Source organism: Corapipo altera, unplaced genomic scaffold (assembly GCF_003945725.1).
Source record: "Corapipo altera isolate COAL_440 unplaced genomic scaffold, ASM394572v1 1b, whole genome shotgun sequence".
In the NCBI taxonomy this organism is placed as follows: domain Eukaryota; kingdom Metazoa; phylum Chordata; class Aves; order Passeriformes; family Pipridae; genus Corapipo; species Corapipo altera.
Genome location: NW_020884881.1, coordinates 7,277,479 through 7,302,073, shown reverse-complemented (window position 1 = coordinate 7,302,073; position 24,595 = coordinate 7,277,479). Strand labels below are relative to the sequence as shown.

At 37.3% G+C, this 24,595-nt stretch overlaps 1 protein-coding gene across 2 annotated transcripts in view; it reads left to right on the top strand.

Annotated features, from left to right (window-relative positions):
* The window catches only part of TBC1D22A (TBC1 domain family member 22A), a 159,356-nt gene that overhangs the window by 80,226 nt on the left and 54,535 nt on the right, over window positions 1–24,595 (top strand). For both annotated transcript variants that reach the window (XM_027639754.1, XM_027639755.1), the window contains exon 11: window positions 6,689–6,816. In XM_027639754.1, the coding sequence (XP_027495555.1) occupies window positions 6,689–6,816 (128 nt within the window). The remainder of the gene's footprint in view (window positions 1–6,688; window positions 6,817–24,595) is intronic.

Here is a 24,595-nt window from a genome sequence, read left to right as displayed (position 1 = left end):
AGAATTAGTTTTGTTCAGAATTTCATTAATTCATATTGGGGGTTGTGAATCTTAATCTGCATCTGGCAACATCTGGTGTTGAGATTTTACTCCATACCCGTACCTTTGTCTCCCATAAGCATCCTGGCTTTGAACAATACAGAAATGATTCAGAAGGAGAGAGAATTCAATTAAAAATTAGCTTTCAGTGGGTAGAGTACTCAAATGTCATTGACTGGTGACAGGGTTCTTTCTTTTGGACTGCAAGTTCAGTATGTGGGAACTGTACCATGGGGACTGAGTGCAACCTCAGTCAGATTGCACCAAGTCAGGTGGTACTGTGGATCTGCTGGAGGGTAGGAAGACACTGCAGAGGGATCTGGTCAAGCTGGATTGATGGACCAAGGCCAATTGTGTGAGGTTCAACAAGGCAAGGGGCAGGGTCCTGCACCTGGGTCACAAAATTCCCATGAAGTGGTTTAGGTTTAGGATAGAGTGGCTGGAAAGCTACCTGGGGGAAAAGGACCTGGGAGTACTGGTTGACAACTGGCTGAACATGAGTCAGCAGTGGGGCTAGGTGGCCAAGAAGGCCAATGGCATCGTGGCCTGTATCAGAAACTGTGGCCAGCAGGACCAGGGCAGTGATCGCCTCCCTGTACTCGGCACTAATGAAGCTGCACCTCAATTCCTGTGCTCAGTTTTGGGTCCCTCATGACAAGAAAGACATTTTGGTGCTGGAGCATGTCCAGAGGAGGATAATGTTGCTGGTAAAGGATCTGGAACACAAATTTTATGAGGAGCAGCTGAGGGAGCTGAGGGTGTTTAGCCTGGAGAAAAGGAGGCTCGGGGGAGATCTTATCACTCTGGAAAACTATCTGAAAGGAGGTGGTAGCCAGCTGGGGGTCAGTCAGTTCTCGCAAATAACAAGTGACAGAATAAGAGAAAATTGTACTGGGAGAGGTTTAGATTGGATATTAGGAACAATTTCTTCACCAGAAGGATTATCAAGCCATGGAACAGCCTGCTCAGGGAAGTGTTCGAGCCACCATCCCTGGAGTTATTTAAAAGATGTATAGAAGTGGCCCTTAGGGGCATGGTTTAGTGGTGGGCTTTGCTATGTTAGGTTAATGGTTTAGTATCAAGATCTAACAGGTCTTTCCCAGCCTAAGTGATTATATGATTCCATGAAAAACAGGAGTGCTAATGTGTTCTATTGCACGTTTTCTAAGGATCAATGCACAAAAATAATTGTGCATGTAAATAGCAGTGCCAATAAGCTTCTGTGGCAAAGGATGGCTCATTATTTTACTTTTAAGTTTGCCTTGGTGTCAGAGCACTTACTCTTCTAGCTACTGTGTACTTTTTAAGAAGAATTGTGTTGCTCTTCATGAGAAATACTCACTTTTCTTCCTTTTATTGAACTAAAAGGCCTCTTTGCCAGAGATTCGTAGGTTAACTGTATTTTGGATAATTTTTAAGAAATAGTACTTTTTATATTTACAAGTACACAATATTGATAAGGTAACCTTAAAAATTAACTGCTCAGGGTATGAAATATGAGTAAAAAAATGAACCTTAAGTAATATTCAAAATTTCAAAACTAGGTCAAAGTCAAACATCAGAAAAGATTGCTAGGGTCGATAGGAATCTTTCAGTAAAGGTGAACATCAAAAGGCTTATGTTCTGAAGTGATAAATTATACAGGTGGATGTGGTGGCACCATGCCGTGCCACTGCAATTTGGCAGTTTGTGCATAATTTTATATTATTTTGCACTTCCTCTTTGCTTATTTGTAAGCTTGCCTAGGGACTCATTCTAACACCATCCCCCAGTCAGGACAGCAGTCAAGTCATGCTTTAGTACAGGTTATTTCTGTCCTTAACCATTTAGTTTGTGATTCTGTAGTCACATACAATTTTAATTTTGAAATCAGCATGAGAAGCTGACTTTGAACATGAAGAATAAATATTTTATGTGTATAGGCCCTTCTTGCTTGAGGAGCAGCTGTTTAAGGTGGCTCAATAAGTGTATTTAATAAAAATATGAATAGTTATTAAAAAGGGATTTTATCTACAAGTTACCTATTTTTGTCAGTATGCTGCTTTGGAATGCATCTGTATAATGTATTTTATCCTTAATCAGAAGACTTCCTTCACCCAAACTTTATGTATAGATTTATTGAAAGTATTAGGGAACTTATTAAATATAATTCTTATTTATTTTGAATAAATAAGACAAAACAAGACATTGGAATGGGCTGCCCAGGGAAATAGTGGATTCTCTGTCCCTGGAGATTTTTAAAGAGACTGGATATGGCACTTAGTACCATGGTCTAGTCCGCAGCAGTAGTGGATCAAGGGTTGGACTTGATGATCTCGAAGGTCCCTTCCAACCCAGCTGATTCTATGATTCTATGAATTTTGATTAAAGAATTATTTTTTTAATTGTAAAATAATTTTTCTATCAGAAACTTAAGTGGAAGTAGTTTATATAAAATACTTGAAGTCTTAAAGCTGACAGTAATGATATATTTTCTTGTTCATTGCTCATACATACTTATTTTCATTGAAATGGAAAATTTAGATTTAGATTATGTTGCTCCAAATTACCTTTATCAGCAAATTAGCCTCTACTCACAATTACTTACGAAGTAGGAAGAATTAGCTTTTTTACTCAGTGCATCTTCTATTCCAGTCTTGCATCAATTGACTGTAATGCACAGAATTTAGTAATCCATTTTTCAGCTTGCTTAGACTAGAAAGCAACCTTCAAGAAATTCATTATTCCCATTAACAACTGTAGCTGAAATATCACAACTGGCACAATTTATTGTTCTTCATTACTTACTTTCAGTGGCTGCAAGCAACCAAATGAAATTTATTTCTGCTGTGTGAAGAACAAAAATATTTGTGAGTTAGTAACTTCACTTAGAAATAAAACTGACTTTTGCATCCTGCTTGATGTAGTGGATTATCTAATTATAGTAGTCTGCAATACAGGTATCTAAATGTGACATTACAAAAATGGATTTAACACAGTATCTCACTTCAGTGTATTTAACTTGCAGCTAAATTTACCTGGAGCAAAGGCAGACACACGGTAGTAGTTTAGTATTTGTCCTGAATAAGTGACCTAATAATGGTGCACTGGGCTGAGAACTGGCAGAGGATAGTCCTCAAAAGGTTGTAGTGAATTAGGCTACATCTGTCTGGTAATCACTCACCAGTGGTGTCCTTCAAGGTTCAATTCTAAGGCCACATCTCTTCAGTATTTCTATCAGTGATCCGGATACAGGAGTTGAACGCATCATTAGCAAGTTTCCTGATGATACTATACTGGGAGGTGCTGTTGTGTCTCTTGAGGGATAAGATGCCTTGCAGAGGGATCCTGTTAAATGGGAGCACGGGGCAGTCATCAATGATTTATTCAAAATTTGAAAATTTACCAAGATCATATGATAAGTTCTGCACGCGTGATAAAGTCACACTGATCATAAGTATAGATTGGGAGAGGAGTGGCTGGAGACCAGCCCTGCAAAAAGGGATCTGGAGTTCTGGTTGGCAGCAGCTCAGTAGGAACCAGCAGTGTGCCCTGGCAGCCATAAGGGCAAACCCCATGAGGGGTGCATCAAACACAGCATCACCAGCTGGTCAAAAGGATTAATTATCCCACGATATTCAGTGTTGGTGCAGTGTCGCCTTGAGCACTGTGTGCAGTTCTGGGCCCCACAATTTAAGACAGATGTGAAAATTCTTGAATTTATCCAGAAATCTGGTGATAGGGCTGGAAGGCATGTCCTGTGAGGAGCAGCTGAGGGCTTTGGTTTTGTCTAGTTTGGAGAAGAGGAGGCTGAAAGGTGACCTTACTTTCCTGTATAGCTTCCTGAGCGGGGGAAATGGAGAGGGAGGTGCTGAGCTCTTTTCCTTGGGATCCAGTGAGAGAAGGCGTGGGAATCATTCAAAACTGCACCAGGGGAGATTCAGACTCAACATTAGGAAGCATTTATTTAGTGAGAGAGTGGTCAAATGCTAGAACAGGCTTCCTAGAGATGTGATCTATGCCTCAAGCCCGTCAGTGTTTAAGAAGCCTTTCAACAGTGCCATTAACAAAATGTTTTAACTTTTGGGTAGCCCTGAAGTGGTCAGGCACTTGGACTGGGTGACCATTGTAGGTCCCTTCCAACTGAACTTTTGTAACTGTTTAGAAGTTAGAGGCATGCAAGCCTTTGTGTGGAAAATGAAAATACAGAGGCTTCTGAAGCTTCTACTGTCTTCAAAATGTGGACTTCTACACATAAACTGCCTTGCTTCATTTTTAAACCTATTTCTCTAAGGTTGCAGAATATATATGGTTATCACATTTGGTCTTCTCTTTCTAATAACTTTTCAAGTTTGAGTACTTTCTTCATCATCATTTTCCAAAAGGAGAAACGTCTCCACTGTGCAGAATTACAAGACTTTTGTAAAGCTCATTTGTTGCTTATTTGAAAAACAAACCAACCAACCAACCAAAAACCAACCAAAAAAAGTGTGACCCAGATTGCTGCTGAGGAAGGGCTACAAAGCAAGCCCCAGAGTTCGCTGTCATATTTGGAGTGCTGGCTTGATGCTTGTTGCACTCGCACTGTGAGAGCTGAGAACGATCCTTGATATTGGCTTTTGTCTCTCGGCCAGTTGGGGCAGCTGATGACTTTTGCAGAAATCCTGGGAAAGAAGGATGTAAAGGTGATGGGAGGCTATTAGGTTTGTAGAGAAAGGAAGAAGATTAGTCACAAGACCTTGAGGCTGGAAGGCTGAGGCTGTTACGGGTAGTGGAAAATCCATCACAAAGTTCTCATTTAATTTTAGAAATATTGACAATATGTAAGCACAATATACAGTGATAAAGCTGTAGTACTTTTCCTGTACACGTAATGACAGAGAAGGAGAGGCACTTGATGAGATCACTTAGAGGAACACAAGATCATTACTCCTGCACCATCATTCCCTACCATTTCACATCCCATAGCAGAAGTTCAATCTCTTGTACAGCAGAAGCATCTAATTAGCCAGTTAGTGTTATACATGGAAATGAAATGAATAATTTAAAGATTCACATATTTTTATATATAGCTATGAAAAAAAAGGTTCCCAGGAGAGGTAACAGATGTTTTTGAGGTGTGCATATAGTTTTATATATTTGTCTATATTTATATTATGGAAGGGACTGCCTTTAGCAACATAGGTACCAGGTCTGCTGGGAAGTGCTTTAGCCACAGATAGATGGAGGCTGACACATGCCATGGAGAAATACCAGTGCTTTATACATTTTCATGGATATTTGTTTTCAATTACGAGTGAAGATGGGATATTGTGATAAATGGACCTTTGGAATAATATGTTGTGATGTCTTATTTTTTAAAAAAACCTAATTGTTGGTTGTTTTCAAAATCTAGAAGATTTTTACTTCTTGTTTCCACATTGAAACAACTGTATTATATTGACTGACACTTTTATATAGCCACAAAATGCATCTTGAGGGGAAAAAAAACATTGAACAGCTTCAGTCTATATTATAATTTAGTATCACTTCTGTTACCTTAATTTTTAGGTAGTGTTTCCTGTAATAGTGCTACCATACTCTCAGGATTATTTTTTAAATTCATTTAGTATTTTAGTGCCTTTTTAGATCTTTCTGAGAAATGTGAAATTTGGAAGATGAGCATTTGCTCATTGTTTTAGCTGATAATACACCTTTTTGAATGAGAATAAAGGATGAACTGGGTAGAAAAAATCTCCCAAGAATGTATTTGTATCCAGAAAGACAGTAGGAATGTCTTACTTAGGCATTAACAAAGACTTCCTGTCATAAATTTGTCCAAAACAAGACATTAGCATTTCCACAGTATTTGTCGTTTACACCGTATAAGTATGACCATGCTAGTGTCATACTTGAGCTTGTTAACTAAAGCCTGTTAAAAGAATGTCTATGATCCTTTTTGAAGAAAATTCTGCTAACTATAGACAAGCCATGTAGTAGATTAGTTCTATTAGCTCTAGCAATAACCCATGCAAGTGATTATCACAGCTTTCAAATAGTAAATGTGCTACAATAAACACAGCATGTATAGGTAGTGTTTTAGAAACCCTTGATTTGTACTGGCTTTATTTGCATTTATTTGTTATACTAAGAAATTATTTAGGCTACAAACTGGTTTTCTCACTATATTTCCTACACATTAATCTCACTTATTTTTTTTTTGGTCTCAAGTGAATGCAACCTTTATATGTTCTTTCCTTATATTTCTTTGACTTCTTAATTCAATATTGTCTTTTTATTACCAACATTTTATTTTTGGAGGCCATTATTTTAGGAGGTCACCTTGTCTTTTGTAGTCTTGCCTCAAATAATTTGTAGCCTAAGAAATTAATGAGGATATATGTACCTAATCATTTCGCATAATATATTTTTGGGATATATTGTAAGCTCTGACAATGTTTTCTTAAGATAGCGCAACTCAGACCAGCCATCTAGAGGCAGAAAAATCAGTCCAGTGTAATGGTTAACTAATTTATATTTTGGGTATTTTCATTCAGTTGCAAGAACTTGCATGCACCACCACATTTTATTTCCTTGAGGTTGGAGGAGTATTTTATTGTTTTAGACAGTACATTTAATACTTAAGACTTCAGAAAAGTTGCAGTAAAATACCTGTTTATTCTGTCTTCAGAACAAGTTCATAGGCACTTGGATCAGCATGAGGTGAAATACTTGCAATTTGCTTTCCGTTGGATGAATAACTTGCTGATGAGAGAAGTCCCTTTGCGGTGTACCATCAGGTTATGGGACACATACCAAGTAAGTACTTTTTTAAACCTCCATAACTCTGGTAATGTGTTTTGGACATCCCAGTGTCTTTGTGAGTGGTTTTTCTTGAACCTTTTGCTATAATGTCATCTGAAAATCATCACAATAAGAGAAAAAGCCTTTAATGATCAGTACTACTGAGAAACATTTGATGTCTTCAGTCTTCTTGCCCTTCAAAACCAAGCACTTAATGTCATGATAGTTTATAGTACTAAAATGAACACTCATTCAGAGTTAATGTCAATATTCCCTTTTGTCTCTTCAGAGAAGCAAAACATTGAATTGTGCTTAATCAATGCCCTCCATCGACTGTGAGTGCCAGGCTTCCTATTGCCCATCTGTTTAACTACTCAATCCAATACTAGCTTTCAGTCTTCAGTTTTCAGCATCCATCCCATTGTCATGTCTTCTGTCTTATTGTTTATCCAGACAAAACTCTTTATGTTACTGACCTCTGGTTGCAGTAATTATTTTTCCTCAATAATTTCTTTCCTGCCTGTCAAGAGAAAGAGTTGATATGGGAGAAAAACTGTTTATCTGTTCTTAGTTCTATTACTCCATGTTCTAGTAGTTTCTGGTTGCAATTTCTAACTATGTGTTTAAACTATATATCCTTATCTACCAACTTCGTTGTTGAAGTTAATGGGAAAAAAAACAAGAAAAAAGTAAAAAGATTTTTAATTCCGTAAGAATTTTCAACTGAATTAATTAATAAACATGAGGCTAACTCATAATTTGTCTCATAAAGAGATGTAACATCTTTAAATATCAGTGTCTTTATATCTGCTCATTATGTAGTAATGTCCAGTTAGTTTCATACACTTTAATGGCTGTTGCTTCCATCTGGGGTCCTTTTGCTTCCTTTGTCTCATTATAGTATCTGTTATTCACTGTAATATCTGTTATTACCTGGCATTTTATTCCACTGGAAAATATTTATTCTGTATAAGACTTTTCTGATAAATTGAAAGATCGAACTATTTAAATGTTTCACTGTAGCTAATTTATCTCCTTTTGAATAATTTTGTCGCTATTGCTGGACTATTTCTGAGTCTTGAAGGTTTTTTACATGCTATTACTTAATACTTGATCATTAGCTTTCTTTGTGTGTTAAAATCATGTGAGAGCACTTCCTTAATCCAGCTAACCAGCCATAAGTGCCCCAAAAAACGATGTTTTTGCCAAAGCTTCACTTTGAGCTTATCTGTGAGTTATGATTCTGTGATAACCTTGAGAAACTTCCTTTGAAAACCAAGTCTGTGGCTAATTTTGCAAACTATTGCCATGCTGAAGGGAACCCTTTCTCATTGCTGGTCCATAGGCACCTCTCAAGGTACACTTCAATGGGATCTTTGTCAATAACAAGTGTTTCTGATGATTTAATTATGACTTTTAACAAATTCTGCTATATGGCAGTAGTTTTCTGGAGTATTTAAAAGCTTAATACTTAAATATTTACATGGGATTTCCAAGTGTATCTTTTAAATGAAGGTTTCTTATACCTAAATATCTAAATGGAATTCTTACACCTAGAGTGGGACTATTTTTGTATATTAAACAAGCTTAAGGAATAATTCTGTGTTTTGACAGGTGCAGCAGATCTGTGCTGTTTTCTAGGTTTCATTATTTAGTAGACTGTAGTGTATGCATTTCTTGTCTAATAGTGTATTTAAAACCACTAAGAATATCTTAATGTAGATACCTCTATTACCAACCTTTTTTTGAACAATCTCAAGCAATTCTTCAAATTGCTAATTAGGTTTCAGTTGTGCTGATACTAAAATTATTATCAACCTATAATATGGATCTTATCACCCTGATAATATGGATAATAAATGTAGTTAACCTGCAAGAAAGAGCAAGTAAAATTTGGGAAAAGTTTTTGCTGAAGTGTTAAGCATTATAGAATTTTACACAAATAACTTGTCACTAAGCCATTCCACTGCATGTGATTTCTTACTTAATAATTTGCAACTGTATCAGCAGTGCTGCTTTCTGAATGCAAAACTCTTCAGAGATGGAATTTGTTCAGTTGATTGTATTATCTGATTTGTATTCTTAACTGTAAAGCCTAATATAGGCCAAAATGTTGTTTAAAGATATATTTTAAAGAAGTTTTTCAGAGGGTCTAGCTATGGATGAACCTGTGTTGTTGGGTTTGAAAGAGCGATGTAAAATGAGTAAAGGCAAGAAATCTAATAGGGGATCTTATTTAAAAAAAAAAAAAATCACTTTCCAGATACTGATGGGAGAAACAGTCATACTAATAATTGTAAGGGCCTGGATAGATGCTGAACTGCTTGTCTCACTGTACTCAAAGGCTGATGATCCTGTTATCAGGCTTGCTTTTGCTGCTTTGTGTCCTAAAGCACTAAAGTAAGGAGACATGGTGGTTCTGCTTAGATTTACACATTTTTGCCATCTTCTCTTTCAGTGCCTACTCAGTATGTGCATGTACTGACTTTTACTCCCTGATATTCTTCAACCATTGTAAACAGAAATACCTTCAGCTGCAGTATAAGCTCAGAGAGGTGAACTAGTCATGATGTAATGTAACATCAGCCACAGCAGGGACTACAGGCATCCCTACACTGTTGATGTGAGGGCTTTTGCTCAGACTCTACTGTAGTGGGTTTTTGTGGCTGGGTTTTGGTAGTGGCGATGGGCTACAGGGGTGGCTTCTGTTAGAAGCTGCTAGAAGCTTCCCCTATCCCGTGGAACCAATGCCAGCTGCTGCTGACCAAGGCCGAGCCAATTAGGAGTAATAGTAAAGCCTCTGGGATAACATATTTAAGAACGAAAGACTGTTGTGCAGAAGAAATTCCAGCCAGGGAAGAGCAGAGTGAGAACATGGGAATAACAACGTAGATACCAAGGTCAGTGCAGAAGGAGGGACAGGAGGTGCTCCAGGTACCGGAGCTGTGGCCCCTGCAGCCCGTGGTGCAGACCATGGTGGAGCAGCTGTGCCCCTGCAGCCCATGGAGGACCATTGAGGTGCAGAGACCCACCTGCAGCCCATGGAGGAGCCCATACTGGAGCAGGTGGATGCATGAAAGAAGCTGTGACCCTGTAGGAGGCCCACAATGGAGCAGGGTCCTGCTGGAGACCTGTGGCCTGTGGAGAGGGAAGCCCACACTGGAGGAGGTTTTTCCCAGGTAGGACTTGTGGCCCCTGTGGGGGACCCACATCGATTACAACTCATTCATGAAGCGCTGCACCCCATGGAGGAGTGACCCACGGGACAGCAGTTTGGGAAGAACTGCTGTCTGAGGGATAGACTCACGCTAGAGAGGTCCATCAAGGACTGTATCCCATGGGAGGGACCCCATGGGAGCAGGGGAAGGACTCTTCTCTCTGAGCAGCAGCAGAAACAACAACTGACCTCAACCCCCATTTCCTGTCGTTCTGCAGCGCTGGGGGGAGGAGGGAGAACATGGAAGGAAGGAGGGGTGGGGGGAAGGTGTTTTTCAGACTGTTTTATTTTTCACTCTTTGGCTCTTATCCTGTTAGTAATAAATATAAGTACTATCCCCACTCTGAGTCTATTTTACCCATGAAGGTAATCAGTCACTGACCTCTCCCAGCTCTTTTCTTTGCTCATGAATCCTTAGCTGTTTTGTTTTTTTTTCTCTCCTCTGTCCAGTTACAGAGGAAGAGTGAGAGAGCAGCTTTAGTGGGTCAACCCACTACATCTACCTACCTTGTGGCTCTTGGGAAGGGATGGGGCATTTTGCAAGGCACTGCTTACAGTCGTCTCTAGTCCCAGTGTGTGACATGATTTGGGAACAGCATAGGAACGGTGCCAGAGGAGGGTCAGGTTAGGTGTGACAGTCAGGTTCCCTCGTGAAAGAAATGGGAAGGTAGGCGGAACTGTCAGATTCCTTCATCTGTGCACTGGGAGTGCATTCTGGCTCCCTCATTTCCTGCAGAAATCTGATGATTAGAGAACAGTGGCCCCTCTTAAAGGAAAGGGTCCTGCTGCTGATGTTTTCACAGAAAATAAATTTTTTTTCTCTTTTGTCTTCCTCTCTCTCCATCAAAGCTGAAACCATGCTTGTCTTGCTGAGCTGCCCGTTTTCCTCTGTTTGCAGTGGAAAGATAAATATTATGCTGTTTCCACCTTAAATTCTAGATTGGTCATTCTCACAGCAGACCCTAGTTCTCATGAGCTGCAACAGGGTATTCAGGGGAATAACAGTACACTTAAATAGACTGCTGTTGTGTATTTCCTAGTGTGACAGATAACTGCTGTTGGCTGGAGGTGTTAGAACTGCATTCAGTCTCCCAAAATTTGTTACTGTTCTTCCATTAACTTTGTTGAGAATAGAACTGGACACTTACATGATGTCCACCTCTGTCTTCGAATGTACAGTGGCAAAAGTACTCTGGCTAGTGTCATATTCTCTATCTAGTTTAATTTAGGATTCATCAATAGTTTTTTAGGCTCTGTGAAGTAAATCACTGAACATATAATCCAGAATACCTGTAGTTAAGCTAGTTAGAGTTTAGGGGAAGAGAAATTTGGAAAGGTTTCCAATTCTCACTTCAGTGAATGTTCTGTTATTCTATAACTGTATCTATGAAATCTACTAAAATACATCACTGTCTTCTGTAGCACAACTGTGTAAAAAGTAAAGACATTATGCATCTTACTTAAAAAGGATATGTGGAGAGAACTTCTTAGTCATAAATATTTAGTTTGGTTTATTCTTTAACCTGACCTGAATTTTTATGGAAGTGAATAATCTCACTTTTTTGCTTGATTTAGGCTTGTTTTGTTTTGTTTTGGGGTTTTTGTTTTGGTTTGGGTTTTTTTTTGGTTTAAGATAAATACAGCAAATACCTTGTAAATTCTTTCAAACCAGAAATTCCTTTTCAAGTTACAGCCAAGATACTCAAATTTTAAATATATAGAACTGATTAATACGAATGTTCATAGACTTTGTCAAGTGTGAAAGATTCCACAAAACAAAATAATGTAACATAGGACCTCAGTTTTATCTTTTATTATATTTTGCCTTTTAATCTTATACTTTATCATCCTTTTTGACATAGGATTGGTAAAATAAAGTAGCATGGCAGCTGAATTATTCATGAGATATAAGCGTTTAACATATTTCTATGGACTTAGAAAATGCAAGTTAGTTTTATATTTGTTCCTTGCCAGAAGGATGTTTTGACACTATTTTAAAGATTACTTTGCTATATGAGACTGACTTCTGTGAGCTTGTAACTTAAGATTCAACATACTGTATTAGAAAAGGTGGAGATGTCTCAATGCTCAGCATTTACGCTGTCCTACTCTAAATAAATATTTTAAATGTTGTCCATCAAAGCCTTAAAAGTATCCTTGCTTCAGACTAAGACATTTTATTGACGTTTGCATCAAGTTTTCATTTTTCTTTATTTCTTAAAATGTGTGTTGCCCTTCAGGCACTTTTGAGATCCGCTGTGTTTATGTAGCTATATACTCCTGTGCTGGGGGGGAGAAAACAATGCCATTACAGTGGTGGCATCCATTCTGAGCTTTTCATTTTTGACTGGAAATGGCACTACAGCACTTGAATGTCAGTGGTTGTATACAATACTTAGAGCAGAACAGTGTTCAGTTTTAACTATCAGCATTTTTAAACTGCTTTAATATTGAGTTCAAAACTACATTTGATTTGTAGACAGTTTGCAGCTGGAAGGAAGTCTCTAACAATGCCATCAAATCATCCTGATACAAGATAACATGGCGTTATGCTGACTGGTGTTTTCAATAGGATAAGCATTTTCATAGGCATATAAGTACTTCATTTTATTTACTTTTCCTGTAGAATGAAGTGCATGTATTTTTTCATTAAAGTATTTTCCTTCTGATCTGATGTTCTTGCATAAATTACCTTTTTGTGCTGTCCTCCATGCAGTGATTTCTCTCTGTAACTCACTCTATCAGTAGTACTAAATTTTCAGAAGAGACACTGGCACAGGTTCCATGGCTAAAAACTTGCAGAGAAAAAAAAATAACAGGAAAAATGAAAAAAAGTAGCAACTATCTGTATTAAATATGTGGTATCATATGCTGTGTGGCTGTTTAGAGTTAAAATTTACAGCATAATATTTTCACCTGCCATGAAGTCTTTTTGTTTAGTACTGTTTAGCTGACTGCTGTATTGCCAGCTCACCAGTAAGTAGGCTGATACAGCTGCCATGAGTCACACACTTAGACTCATTGGATACACAAAACCAGGCAATGAGATAGGTACGGTTTACAGGGCCCTGCTGTCCTGCTTTGCAGCTTTGTCTTGTTCTTGTGTGAGGAAAACTTAAGTGTTATCAAGACACCGTAAGGCTTACCATGTAAAATAAGTGCCAATTAAAGCATATTTATATAATTGTACCATGTAAAATGCAAAACAGTTACAAAGATTTAGAAAAAGTGTAGGAAAAAGCAAATAATAACACTGGCAGAATTTGACAGTATTGGTGAGTTGATTTACTGTCTCACTGCTGAAATAGGTTTTTCTCCTAGTTTCTGTTCCCCTCAGCTCCTTGGGGGGGAGCTTTTCTTCAGATTAGCAAAGTGAGGAAGCTGCTGAGTACCACAACCAGTGCAAGGGAGAGAGGATGAGAGAGAACAGCTATGATTGCAGCCCTAGTGTTAGATCAGAATGATTGCTTGTCCTTATTTACCATCTTTCCTAGGAAGAGTTTACTTTTTGGTAGATAGTACATTTCTCAGGTTGCATACATTAGACACACTTCAATAGGGAGCACCCATTGCTGGTGGAGCCTGCTGGCTTATATCTTTCCTCCTGAACTCCTGCAGATGAGTTCAGAAAATTTTTTTTTTCTCCTTGAAATTTATTATTTCTTCTTAATCCAGGAGACTGATGCTTTGTTTGTCCAAGATGAACGTTATTAATTTTTTTTTCTCAGTTAGAACAAGTATTATCACATGTAATTGACCAGCCATTTATATTCTTTCCTTCTTCAAGGAGGACTGAAGTGTATTTTTCCTCTTTCTGACTTAGTATTCATTTTTATTGTCATGAAACTCATGTTGGACCTCATATACTCTAATGGCCAATATGGTAACAGACATACTTGTTTCTCATTTATTTGTTGGTATCATTTATGTAGCTCATTACTACCTTTTGATCAAGTGGATTTTGTTTAAAATCTAATTTTATGTTTTAATATATAATATTTTTTAAATAATATATTTCAATAAATAATATTGGCACTATCTTCCAGAAGTGCTGAGAACCCATAAATCTTATTGAAGCTTATAAAAAACTGCAGAAGCAAGGGTTTCTCTTTATCCAGATGGAAAAGTGCAACTTTTTTTAATAATTCCCTGTGCAACTCCATGGAATTATTAAAATAAAAGTTTGGTTACAGAAATTAACACCACTACCTCTTGCTCCCCCTTCCCCCACCCCAAACAAACAAACAAAAAGAAAGAAATAAAGAGGGGGGAAAATATTATACAGAATAATGATTTTTGTCTGGTCATGAGTCATTGGAATTTAAGAAGTGTGCAAAAATGCAGTTATAGTTTTTTTCCCATGTTTCTATTTTTTTATATAGACTCAGTCAGAAATTTTCATTCCTTGAACATGAGGATGATTTAAATCTGTTTTCCAGTAGTTGTCTTGTGTTTAGTACTCATTTAAAAAAAAAAATCAATTAAAGTTGGAATTGGAGTGCATTTCTCAACAGACACTGTAGAATCTATAAAAGAAAGACATTATTACTACTCTGGTCTCAATCAAAGCCTTAAACCATCTGAGACAAGAGACTCAAAATACATCTACTGAAAGCAGATTTAATTTTCCATGACCAGGAATATAGAGAGCCTAAGAGCTCTCACTGTTCCAGTGGTCTGGTTTTTTTATTTTTTTTTAATAGAAAGCGTGGTTTGGACCATAAAGATCCTTGAACTAGGTTAGGTTAAGTGGACAAAACCAAGCATTTAGAGTGAGAACAGAAGAATGTGGAAGGTATATACCCTCCCATCTTCTGCTAGTTGCAAAATTTATTATATATCTATCAGTGTTTTTACCTCTGTGTATATCCAGACTGAATTTCATTTGCCATTTCATGGTTCAGTGACACAACAGCTTTCTGTAACTTTTTTGCAACCAACTTTATTTTTTACCAGTAAAAACTATCCTGAATAATTTTGCGTCTCTACCAAACTAGTCTTTTTCAAGACCACCTGGTATTCTAGTGAGCAACATGGATCCTATTCTGTTAATTTTGTCGTTTTAATTCATGGACACTTTCTCTCTTGTTTGACAATAACTTCTTTTAGAATCTTGCTTAGTGACCTTGTTAGAAGTGTCTGGATATCTGAGTATGTAATATCCAATTACTAACACGTGGGTAGGATCATGTCTTTCAGATTTCTAGGCATTTGTCATTTTGACTGAAACTGGCCGGTAGGTTAAATGTGGGGGAGTAGAGGAGGCAGACATAGTGGGATGTAACCTTTTCTGACAGATGTAAAATGTGAACATAAAAGTTTGATTTTCTTAGGATATAAAGTTAAAAATACTGTATCACTTGGTAGTGACACTTCTTGTCCACCTGCCATATATTGTAAGAGAAACCAGCTCCTTGATTAAAAAGCAACAACATCCTCTGGAGCCTGTACTCAGGTCATGCCTCACCCTTTGATTCTGCCACCTCTTGTCTTCTCTTGGGAATTTTTTTTAGCTTCCTTCCTGGGAGCTGGAATTCACCATCCTACTGTCTACTGAGCCCAGCCTTGATCTCACCTTCTTTCATTGTAATTCAAGAACACCTTTTCGTATTGTTCTCTTTAGAAGTAAATGTAAAAGTATGATTTAAATCAAATTTAGTTATTTGAAACAATAAGAAGTTGTGAAAAGATTGCAAGACTGGCAATCTAAACATGTTCTTGTTTTAATATAACATCCTTAGTCTAACTCTGCATACCTTTGGAAGATTCTTGATCCTTTTGTATTCAGCAAGTATTTTTTCTTGTGTCAATACACTCCTGCTACATAAAGCTTCCATTCAACTTGAGCAATTGAAAAGTTTTTATATGCTTCAAATCTTTGTCAGGAAACTCACTGTCATCACCTTCTACCACATGGATAGTTACCTTCCGAGATAACTTTGTTGCCTGGGCAACCTTCCAATGGCAAGAGTTGTGCTCATTAGGAATTTATTGTGGCAGGCAATTGTTTTTCAGTGGTATAGCACTGAAGTCAATGACCTCTTATTGTTTATTCTGTGCTAACTGCAATCTGGAATAATGGAAAACTCAAAGAAGGTAAGAGTGTTAGTCCAAAAAAGAACCACACTGCTTTATCTTTTAACTGTATATATATATATATATAACTTTATGTAGGGTCTTTAACATGCCTAAGGATTATGTGCACAATGGAGAAAACTCAAGTTTCTTAAGGAATAATTCAGCTTTTCGGTGTGACACTAAAATACACTCATTCACATTGATATATGAATATCAACCTGAGGTTTTCTCCTAGAACAGATAAAAACCAAATGGTATTTGTAGAATTATAACGATATGTATATACTATTTGTACTCTTTTGTTGATCATCTAAGTCTAGTTTGTTAGTTGTTCCTATTTATTTTGTAGTTTCTTATGGAGAGACAGGGTTCCCAAATTCTCAGTGAAAGCAGACTAAGGGGGTTCTGATTTTGCACTGGACCACGTTCTTGGACAGAGCAGTATTCCCATTCAGATTCCAAACTGTGATCTGCAGTTGCACTAGCACTTACACTAGCAATTATAAAACTGACAGTAGCTGCCTCTGTGAGATGCTTAAATATGACTCCCCATAAAAGTTGAAATTGTTATCTAGCACAAATGCATACCTTTGAATGGGTTTGCATATTTCTTGCGAGTCCATGGGAATTTCTGTATTTAGAGGTCTGACATATCTAGAACTAGTTCAAATTCCTAGTCTCTGGCCTTCCTATCTGGGGGCTTACCAGGGTGGGGTTCAGTTTGAGATAAAAATGCAAAAACATAGGTGTCTTATTGTAAGTTTATGTGTGTTCATTGCTGTATTAGGTATCTAAGCTTCACCTAATAAATAAACTCAGAGGAGCCTAGAGAGAGATTTAGAGTGATTTATGAGATTGATTGTTTAGAGTGGCTGGTCAGCTGAATCCCTTTTTAGGCTGCACTGAACATACTCACTGCATCTTTATTACCTGTGTAGCTTAAGTACATAGCATGCTTGTAGACTCTTAAATTTAGAAGTCTTTGTCTCAAAATGGAAGCTCTCTGAGTTTCTGTGAAAAGTGAGTTAAAATTCCTTTCATAATATTCTACAGGGCTTTTAATGACATGACATTCTTTATCGCTAGATCAACTGTTTTGATGTAAGTGTGGATTCCAAATATGTTCATGTATTGCCAGTTTTTGTCTGGTTTTCTTTAGTAGCATTCATTGACATCAGGAAAGGTTCAGTGTGGAAAATGAAAGAAGGAAAAAGTTGTGTGCCTATGCTGTCCCAGGAGGAAGGTATTTAGACATGCAAAAACCATACAAAACCAAAACTCAGTGGTATGCATAGGAAAGCCTGTAGGTTTTTCTAGGTTCGAGTTCTTAAAGGTAGCTTCCCGTGCTGTTCAAATAGATGTTAATTTTTCTGTGATTAAATGGAAGTTGATTGTGAATGCAGAGGGGTTGAAAGTACTTCTCTTATGCTTAGCTTAAAGAATGTGAATGATCTCATTGACTTCCATAGAGCAACCCATGAATTTCATTATTTAAGCATGTACTCTCAAGTGCTTTACTGATCAGGGTCTTGATGAATGAATGTAGAATGCTAGTAGGATGCTAGATACAGTCTAGAAAATAGTTTGTTTTACTCGTTAGCTACTTCAGTGTAGTCGGTGTTTCTAGAGTAAGGCTTTACTAAAATTGATATTGTTCTTAAAGACTGAAGTCTGAAAGAGAATTGTGTTGCTATACAAGAAGACAGAAAGGAAGATTACCTTTCTCACATCCATATGCTCTTTAATTTTGTGCGTCTTTTGGATACACATCAGACTTTCCTAACACTTTTCTGTAATTTCAAAGGTATTTTTAAAATTGGTATCTCTATTCCCCATGTATTCCCTTAGTCTCTGGATTATGTTTGTATTTTTAAAAGTTCTCAGCAGTGCCTGGTGAGAGGATAAGAAATAGTGGGCACAAATTGAAACACATAGAATTCTATGTGAACACAACAAAACACTTTTGTCCTGTGAAGATCATCAAACACTGCCGTAGGTTGCCTAATTTATGGGGTTTCCATCCTTGGAGATATTCAGATGCCAGCTGGACATGGTTGTAGACAACCCTGTCTAGGTGACTCTTCTTTAGCAGGTTATTAGGATCTTGGGAGGTCCTTTCCCACTTAAGTGATTTATATTAGACATAAGTTAAATGAGTGTGTATTAAGAGTAGCTGCTTCACTTCTGTTTTGCCTATGCAGACTGGGAAGTCAGGAACTGAGAATATATAACATACTTTTTAAAAAGGGTTTTCTTGCATGTGTTTGTCCTCATTTTGTACTTCAGACATCTAAATGAAGCAATCATTAACACATTTTTTGCCTTTGCTTCCACGTATGCTGTTGTTCATTGCTACAAATTTCCTTACACTGATCTCATGCTTTCCTGCCCCACAATGTGCTGAATCATCTAGAATGGCAAAGGTGAATGTCTTTCTGATGAGTGAGCTGTCAGAGGTTTCCTGGCATGCTGAACTGTCCATCTTTGTAGTAATTTCACTGTTGCTTTCAGATGATATAATTTTCTGTTGGGTAAATTTTCATCTAGATGAGTTTAATGATCTGTCTCCTTATATGACTGTGTAACTCTTTATGGTGGCATAAATGAAATCACCTAAGTACATGGAAGGTGGTGAGCCTAAGCTTATTTTTCCTAAAGCAGCTATGAAACTCCATTGTTAGGAAATTTTTCATAATGCTGTCTTTGTACATGGTTTATTTCTTTTTTCCATTCTGGAGGAAGTCTGCATACGTGGAGAGGATTTTGCATAGCCACATCTCCTCTTGATGTGGAGATGCGAACAAAAGAATTTGGCCCCACTACCTCACATTATAGGCAAATCAGCTAATTGTCAGAGGAAGAATGCTGGTGTAGAGGTGAAGTGTTACCCAACACCATTCAAATACAAGACATTTATGCACCAGGACAGGCTGGGGACTGACCTGCTGGAAAGCAGCTTTGTGGAGCAGGACCTGGGGGTCCTGGTGGACAACAAGTTGTCTGTGTCCAATGTCCTTGTGGCCAAGAAGGCCAGTGGTATCCTGGGCTGCATTAGGAAGAACATTGCCAGCAGGTTGAGGGAGGTGATCCTACCCATCTACTCAACCCTAGTGAGGCTGCACCTGGAGTGCTGTGTCCAGTTCTGGGCTTCTCAGTACAAGACACCTGGAGCTCCTGGAGCGGGTCCAGTGAGGGGCTATGAAAATGATTAAGAGTCTGGAGCATCTCTCTTAGGAAGAAAAGCTGAGGGAGCTGGACCTGTTCAGCCTTGAGAAGAGACAACTGAGAGGGGACCTCATCAATGCCTACAAGTATTGGAAAGGAAGGTACCAAGTGGATGGAGCCAGGCTTTTCTCAGTATTGCAAAGCAATAGGACAAGAGGTAATGGGGAGAAACTGATGAGCAGGAAGTTCCACCTGAACATGAGGAAGAACTTCTTTACTATGTGGGTGACCACACACTGGAACAGATTGCCCAGGGAGGTTGTGGAGTCTCCCTCACTGGAGATATTCAAGAACCTTCTGGATACAATCCTGTACCGTGTGCTCTCGGATGAACCTCCTTGAGCAGAGCAGTTGGACCAGGTGACCCACTGTGGTCCCTTCCAACCTTACCTATTCTGTCATTCTGTGATTTTATTGAGTTCAATGTGGCATTAAATGACTTTCTATTAGATGACAAATAAATTACTCCAAATGTTCATTAAACTTATTGTTTGATCTATTTATAAATTTATTTTCCTATACCTCTAAAAAAAGAGGCTCTTTGATGGCTCTTCAATGAGGAAACTCCTTTGTTAGTGCTCCTAATGCAAATAGGATGTCACTTTCTAGATTAATTGATTTTGTATTCAGGGTACCTTGTTAATAAAATGGCAATAAAGGGAGAAATACACTTAGTGTAAGAAAGAAATACTAAAACCTCATTGAAAAAGCTTTGTACACTTTTGCTTTGTTAATGTGCTTTATGGTTATCCCAGATGTTTAGTGAAGTAGGCTAGTTAGTGTCAGATTTCAATCTTCTTTGACTATTGTTTCAGCTGCTCTTGAATTGTTCTCTGAAAATGGTACTCCATGCTTTCTACTGATTGAGTAGGTATTCTCTCAGGACTTGAGTCCTCTGAATGACCATCTTCCAAAGTATCACTACCAGATATGACTCTATTGGAATTTAATTCTGTTACTTTTATAGTCTTTGTCACACGGATCTGCAGTACTTCTGAAAAGTAGGTCATTCTTTACATACAGTATTCTAAATGTTGTAACGTGTTTTACTTCAGTTATTCCTGTTTTATCTTAAGAATATTGCTCCAGTGTCTGTGTAATATGCTGTTTATTTTCAGTTATTAAATTTCATTATGAACTACCAATACAGTAATCTAAAATTAGTATGCAGAAGTCAAAGAGATTTTTTAATTTTAGCTGTGCACAATAAAAATTCTGTAGCCAAAGGATGTCTGTAGTAGTAGATAACTGTAAGTTTGTCTTTGTGGCAGTTGTTTATGGCAAACTGGTTCACTGTTGATAAAAAATACCTTTGATGATGCATGAAGCAGCTCAGATCCAAGCTACTGACTGCTCTCAGCTGCATGGCTTTTACAAACACATGGATTTCTCTAATAGAAAGGAGAGTAAGCTTCCTTCATTACTTTAAAAACAGATTGTTGTTATTAGATCTTAACCACTACTGAAAAAAAATCAGATGTATTGTAAGCATTATTTAATACAATATAGTAAAATAATTGCCACTGTCTTTGTAGGATGTTCAGTAAAAATTCATCCAGTGTAAGTTATGCTTGCTTGTTTCATTTTTTCTGCCTTTAGGTATACTTAAAAAAAAAAAAGAAAGAAAAAGAAAAAAAGAAAGAAACAAGGGGAACACTGCATTACAAGCTTTCTTATCTGAAACTTCTTGGAGCTTTCTGGTTATGGGTTTTCTTCTTATACCCCTACTGTTCTTTAAACATGAGAGTTAGTGTACACAATACTATTGCATTCTGGTTTTGCTCCTGTTTGTGTCATGGATGCAGGGACTCCCCAGTGTAGGTTGTGAGCAGGTCTGTGGAATCAGTGTGTAAGTCACAATTCCCAAGGGAAGGAGCTGAGCACAATAGGAACTTTGCAGGGCACCCCTGCAATGCAGGATGGAGCTACTCCTTCCTCTCATCAGCTTTACTGACATGTCTTAAGACTACATTACTACATTACATTATTAAGACTGAATTGGTGTTCATAGAGGTGAACGCTAACAACTAAACCATGACTTCCATTTGATTTTTTCCTTTTCTTTCTGATGTCTTGTTGTTGTAAAACCTGAACAAACGTAAATAAGTTCTAACATTGTACAGTTCTCTGGTTCTTTGTTTCGAGTTTATTAAAGCATCCATAGCTAACACAGCCTGCACAGAAAATCTGTTAAGCTTTCAAGATAATTTTAAGTCTTTGTCATTGTATAAGACATAATACCTAAATTCAGACACAACCTTGGAGGGGCAGGGAGGGAGGACAAAGGACAAGCTATGTTTCAACAAGTCCAGTAAAATCCAGTAAAAATAGCTTCTTTATAGTGGCATAGGTACTTGTAGAGAGATTATGAAATTGATATAATTACTGTTTGTTTCTGGAATGCATAACTTCATTAGAACTACATGAAATATTAAGAGTCTTATCTTCTTTTGTCTCTCCAGAGCTTTAGCTCCTAGTAATGATCACTGCTTCTTTAATATTCTGGCCTTTCTTGTTTTCCTGATACATGACAGTTTTGTGCTTTACTCTGCCACTTGCATTGTCCTTGACTGTCTATTTTGAGAGCAGTTCTGCCCTTTCTTCCAGTCTCACAGGGGTTCTTGGTTCTTTTTCACTTTTCCTTCTCCATCCTATTCATGGGTGATCTGAGACTTTCTTACAACTTCACTGTCAGCTTGTGCTGATGATTTGCATATCTACTTTTTTTTCCCCCTGACCTGTCTTCCTTAGTTAAGATATGCATTTCAGAGCATCTGAATGACAGTTCTCCCTAGATAGCTGATGACAATTACTGATACCAAGAATTCCTCTTTTCCTGAATAAAGCTCTTGCTTCTCTTATTTTGTAACTTTTTGTAGTAGATACAGCATAGGATTTTTTTGTTTAACATATTTTTCTCTTACATTTTCCAGACAATCTGTGCTGTACTTTCCTCTCACAGAATTTCAAAAAGCTCAATTCTTATTCTTGTTTTGAACTTTTGTCTAATAAGAATAATATGAATCCCTTTAAATCAGATAGAATATGTAATTTTTTTCTTCTGTCATTACTCAGATCTTCCATCATTCAGTTCCTTCATTTTCTTGCCATTTTTCTTCGTAAGTATTCATGTGGTTTTCCCAATTTAGTTTCTTTTCTCCCAGCAGTAGCTTGGGAATGACTATCAAAAACCTCCCAACTATTTCAAAGTGTATATAAATCTGTGCTAAATTTTGGCTGTTCTGTGCTTAGTTGGAATTAATTATAGTGTGAAACTGAAATAATGATACACATGCTGCAGTATGTAGGTGAATATGAAGAGATTCTAAAGTGATGCCTAATGTGGCATCAGAAATGGACAGTGCTTTTCAAATTAAATCTGATTTCAGCTGCCCTCTGAACTGTCTTTAATAAGCATTATTCCACTGAATGTTTGCCACCTTTACCTATTAAGACTAATTTAGAAACAACAAAAAATTTCAGCATGGGAATCTTTAGGTGGACACTGGTTCACAAAGTAAGTTGTCCTGACTATTCAGATCTCTGAACAGAGTATATAACATGAAAGTACAATTTGAGAAATATGTCGTTGTTCTGCTGGTTATTCTGATTAAGGATACAAATCAGTTATTACTAATAATACCTGCATATTTTAAATTAGTGAATTAATTTGATACATCTGTCTTCTGTTTTAAATTTTGTCTAGTCTATTTTTCTATTTGTAAACATATGTCTATGAACAAACACTCATTTCTATATTCAACTTTTTTGGCTACAATAATCCATTTTCACTGTGTGTTTAATAAAGCAGTTACCAAACTTGTACATGGGAGTCAGTGGGTAAGATTCATTTCAGGCAACTCAGTTGTCTTCAGTAGTGTTCCACACGGTAGTAATATCTTTAAGTGAAGCTAAAAATCAAGTTTCTCTAAAATGCTCACTCAAGACTAAGGATAATCCCTGAGTCACAACTTGAGCATCATTACTGTTCTGCGATACTGTGGTGACTTTGTGAACAATGAAAGAGCTTACCATGTGAAAATAGCTGTTGTGGGAAACATCTTTTCAGAGATGGTGACTCCACATCTGCCTTTGTTTTTGAAAGCCATGACTGGTGGTAATTGAAGGATGATAAATTTCTATTCAGGCTAGAGGTATGTGGGTTAAATTCTGGAACTGTGTGTTTTCGCAGTAGAGAGGGAAAAATAGTACTTGATTTTTATTTAATAAAAAAGTTTATTGTAGAAAAGAATCATGTGCCTTATATAGCTTTCTCAGTTTGTATTAACCCTGATGTTTGAGAAATATGGAGTTCATACAATCAGATAGCAGTTGAATTGCATTTTACCAATGGCACAAGCTTCTCATTCATGTATGCTGACAGAGGTTGCAAAAAATGCCTTTGGGAACTTAATTTGAAGGTAACTTGTGAAATGAGTTAAAAAAATCATACTTTGTTTTTCTCTTAAGTGCCTCTGGTTGAACACTCCAAAACTGGTAATTTGAAGTTGATGTTTTCACTGATGTTTATAGTGTGCTGAATTTAGCTACTATTATTTTGAAAGGTTGAATATTATAACACTAAGAATAGTTCAGCCCTTTTAGCAGACTAATAAAGAATACTTGTATTTAGTTGATTACTGTGATTTCATTCCACTTGCAGAACTTCACAATGCTTTAATTTCACCCAGGCTAGCTATTATTTCTCCACTGTCTTAATCAGCACTGACAATTCACCAACCTTTCTACCTTTGTTTCCAAGTCCTCTAACTGCAGCTTTCATATTTTCCGGGTTTTTTTCCTCTTCCCCTTGAAATAAAAAATGTTTTTTCTCTCTAGAACCATTAAGCTATTGTTTTAAAGATACATTTTTATGGTCATGGAAATGAGAACTTCCAGCTTTTTTGAACAATGTGGTGTTAATAGCCATGCAGCTAGTTACACAGGTTTGTACTTGTAGGTGCTTATAGGCAATATCCTGTAGAAACCTCAGCCCAACTTGCTTTGATCTTCCCATCATCTCCTATTGCCTTCAGTTACTTTCTAAGGTAAATGCAAGCATAAACTTTCAGATAACCCTATTTGATCCATCTCACATAGTCCTGGATTAAGTAGGCACTTTATTATATAGAGATCACTGCAGACTGTTGAATGGTTCTTAGTCTGTAGCTAAGGTTACTCAGTGCATCTTCAACATCTGTTGAAAAAATGTAGAAGCTGTGCACATTTCTACAATAACCATTTCAGGCTATTTGTGCTTGGTTAAGAAAAGCT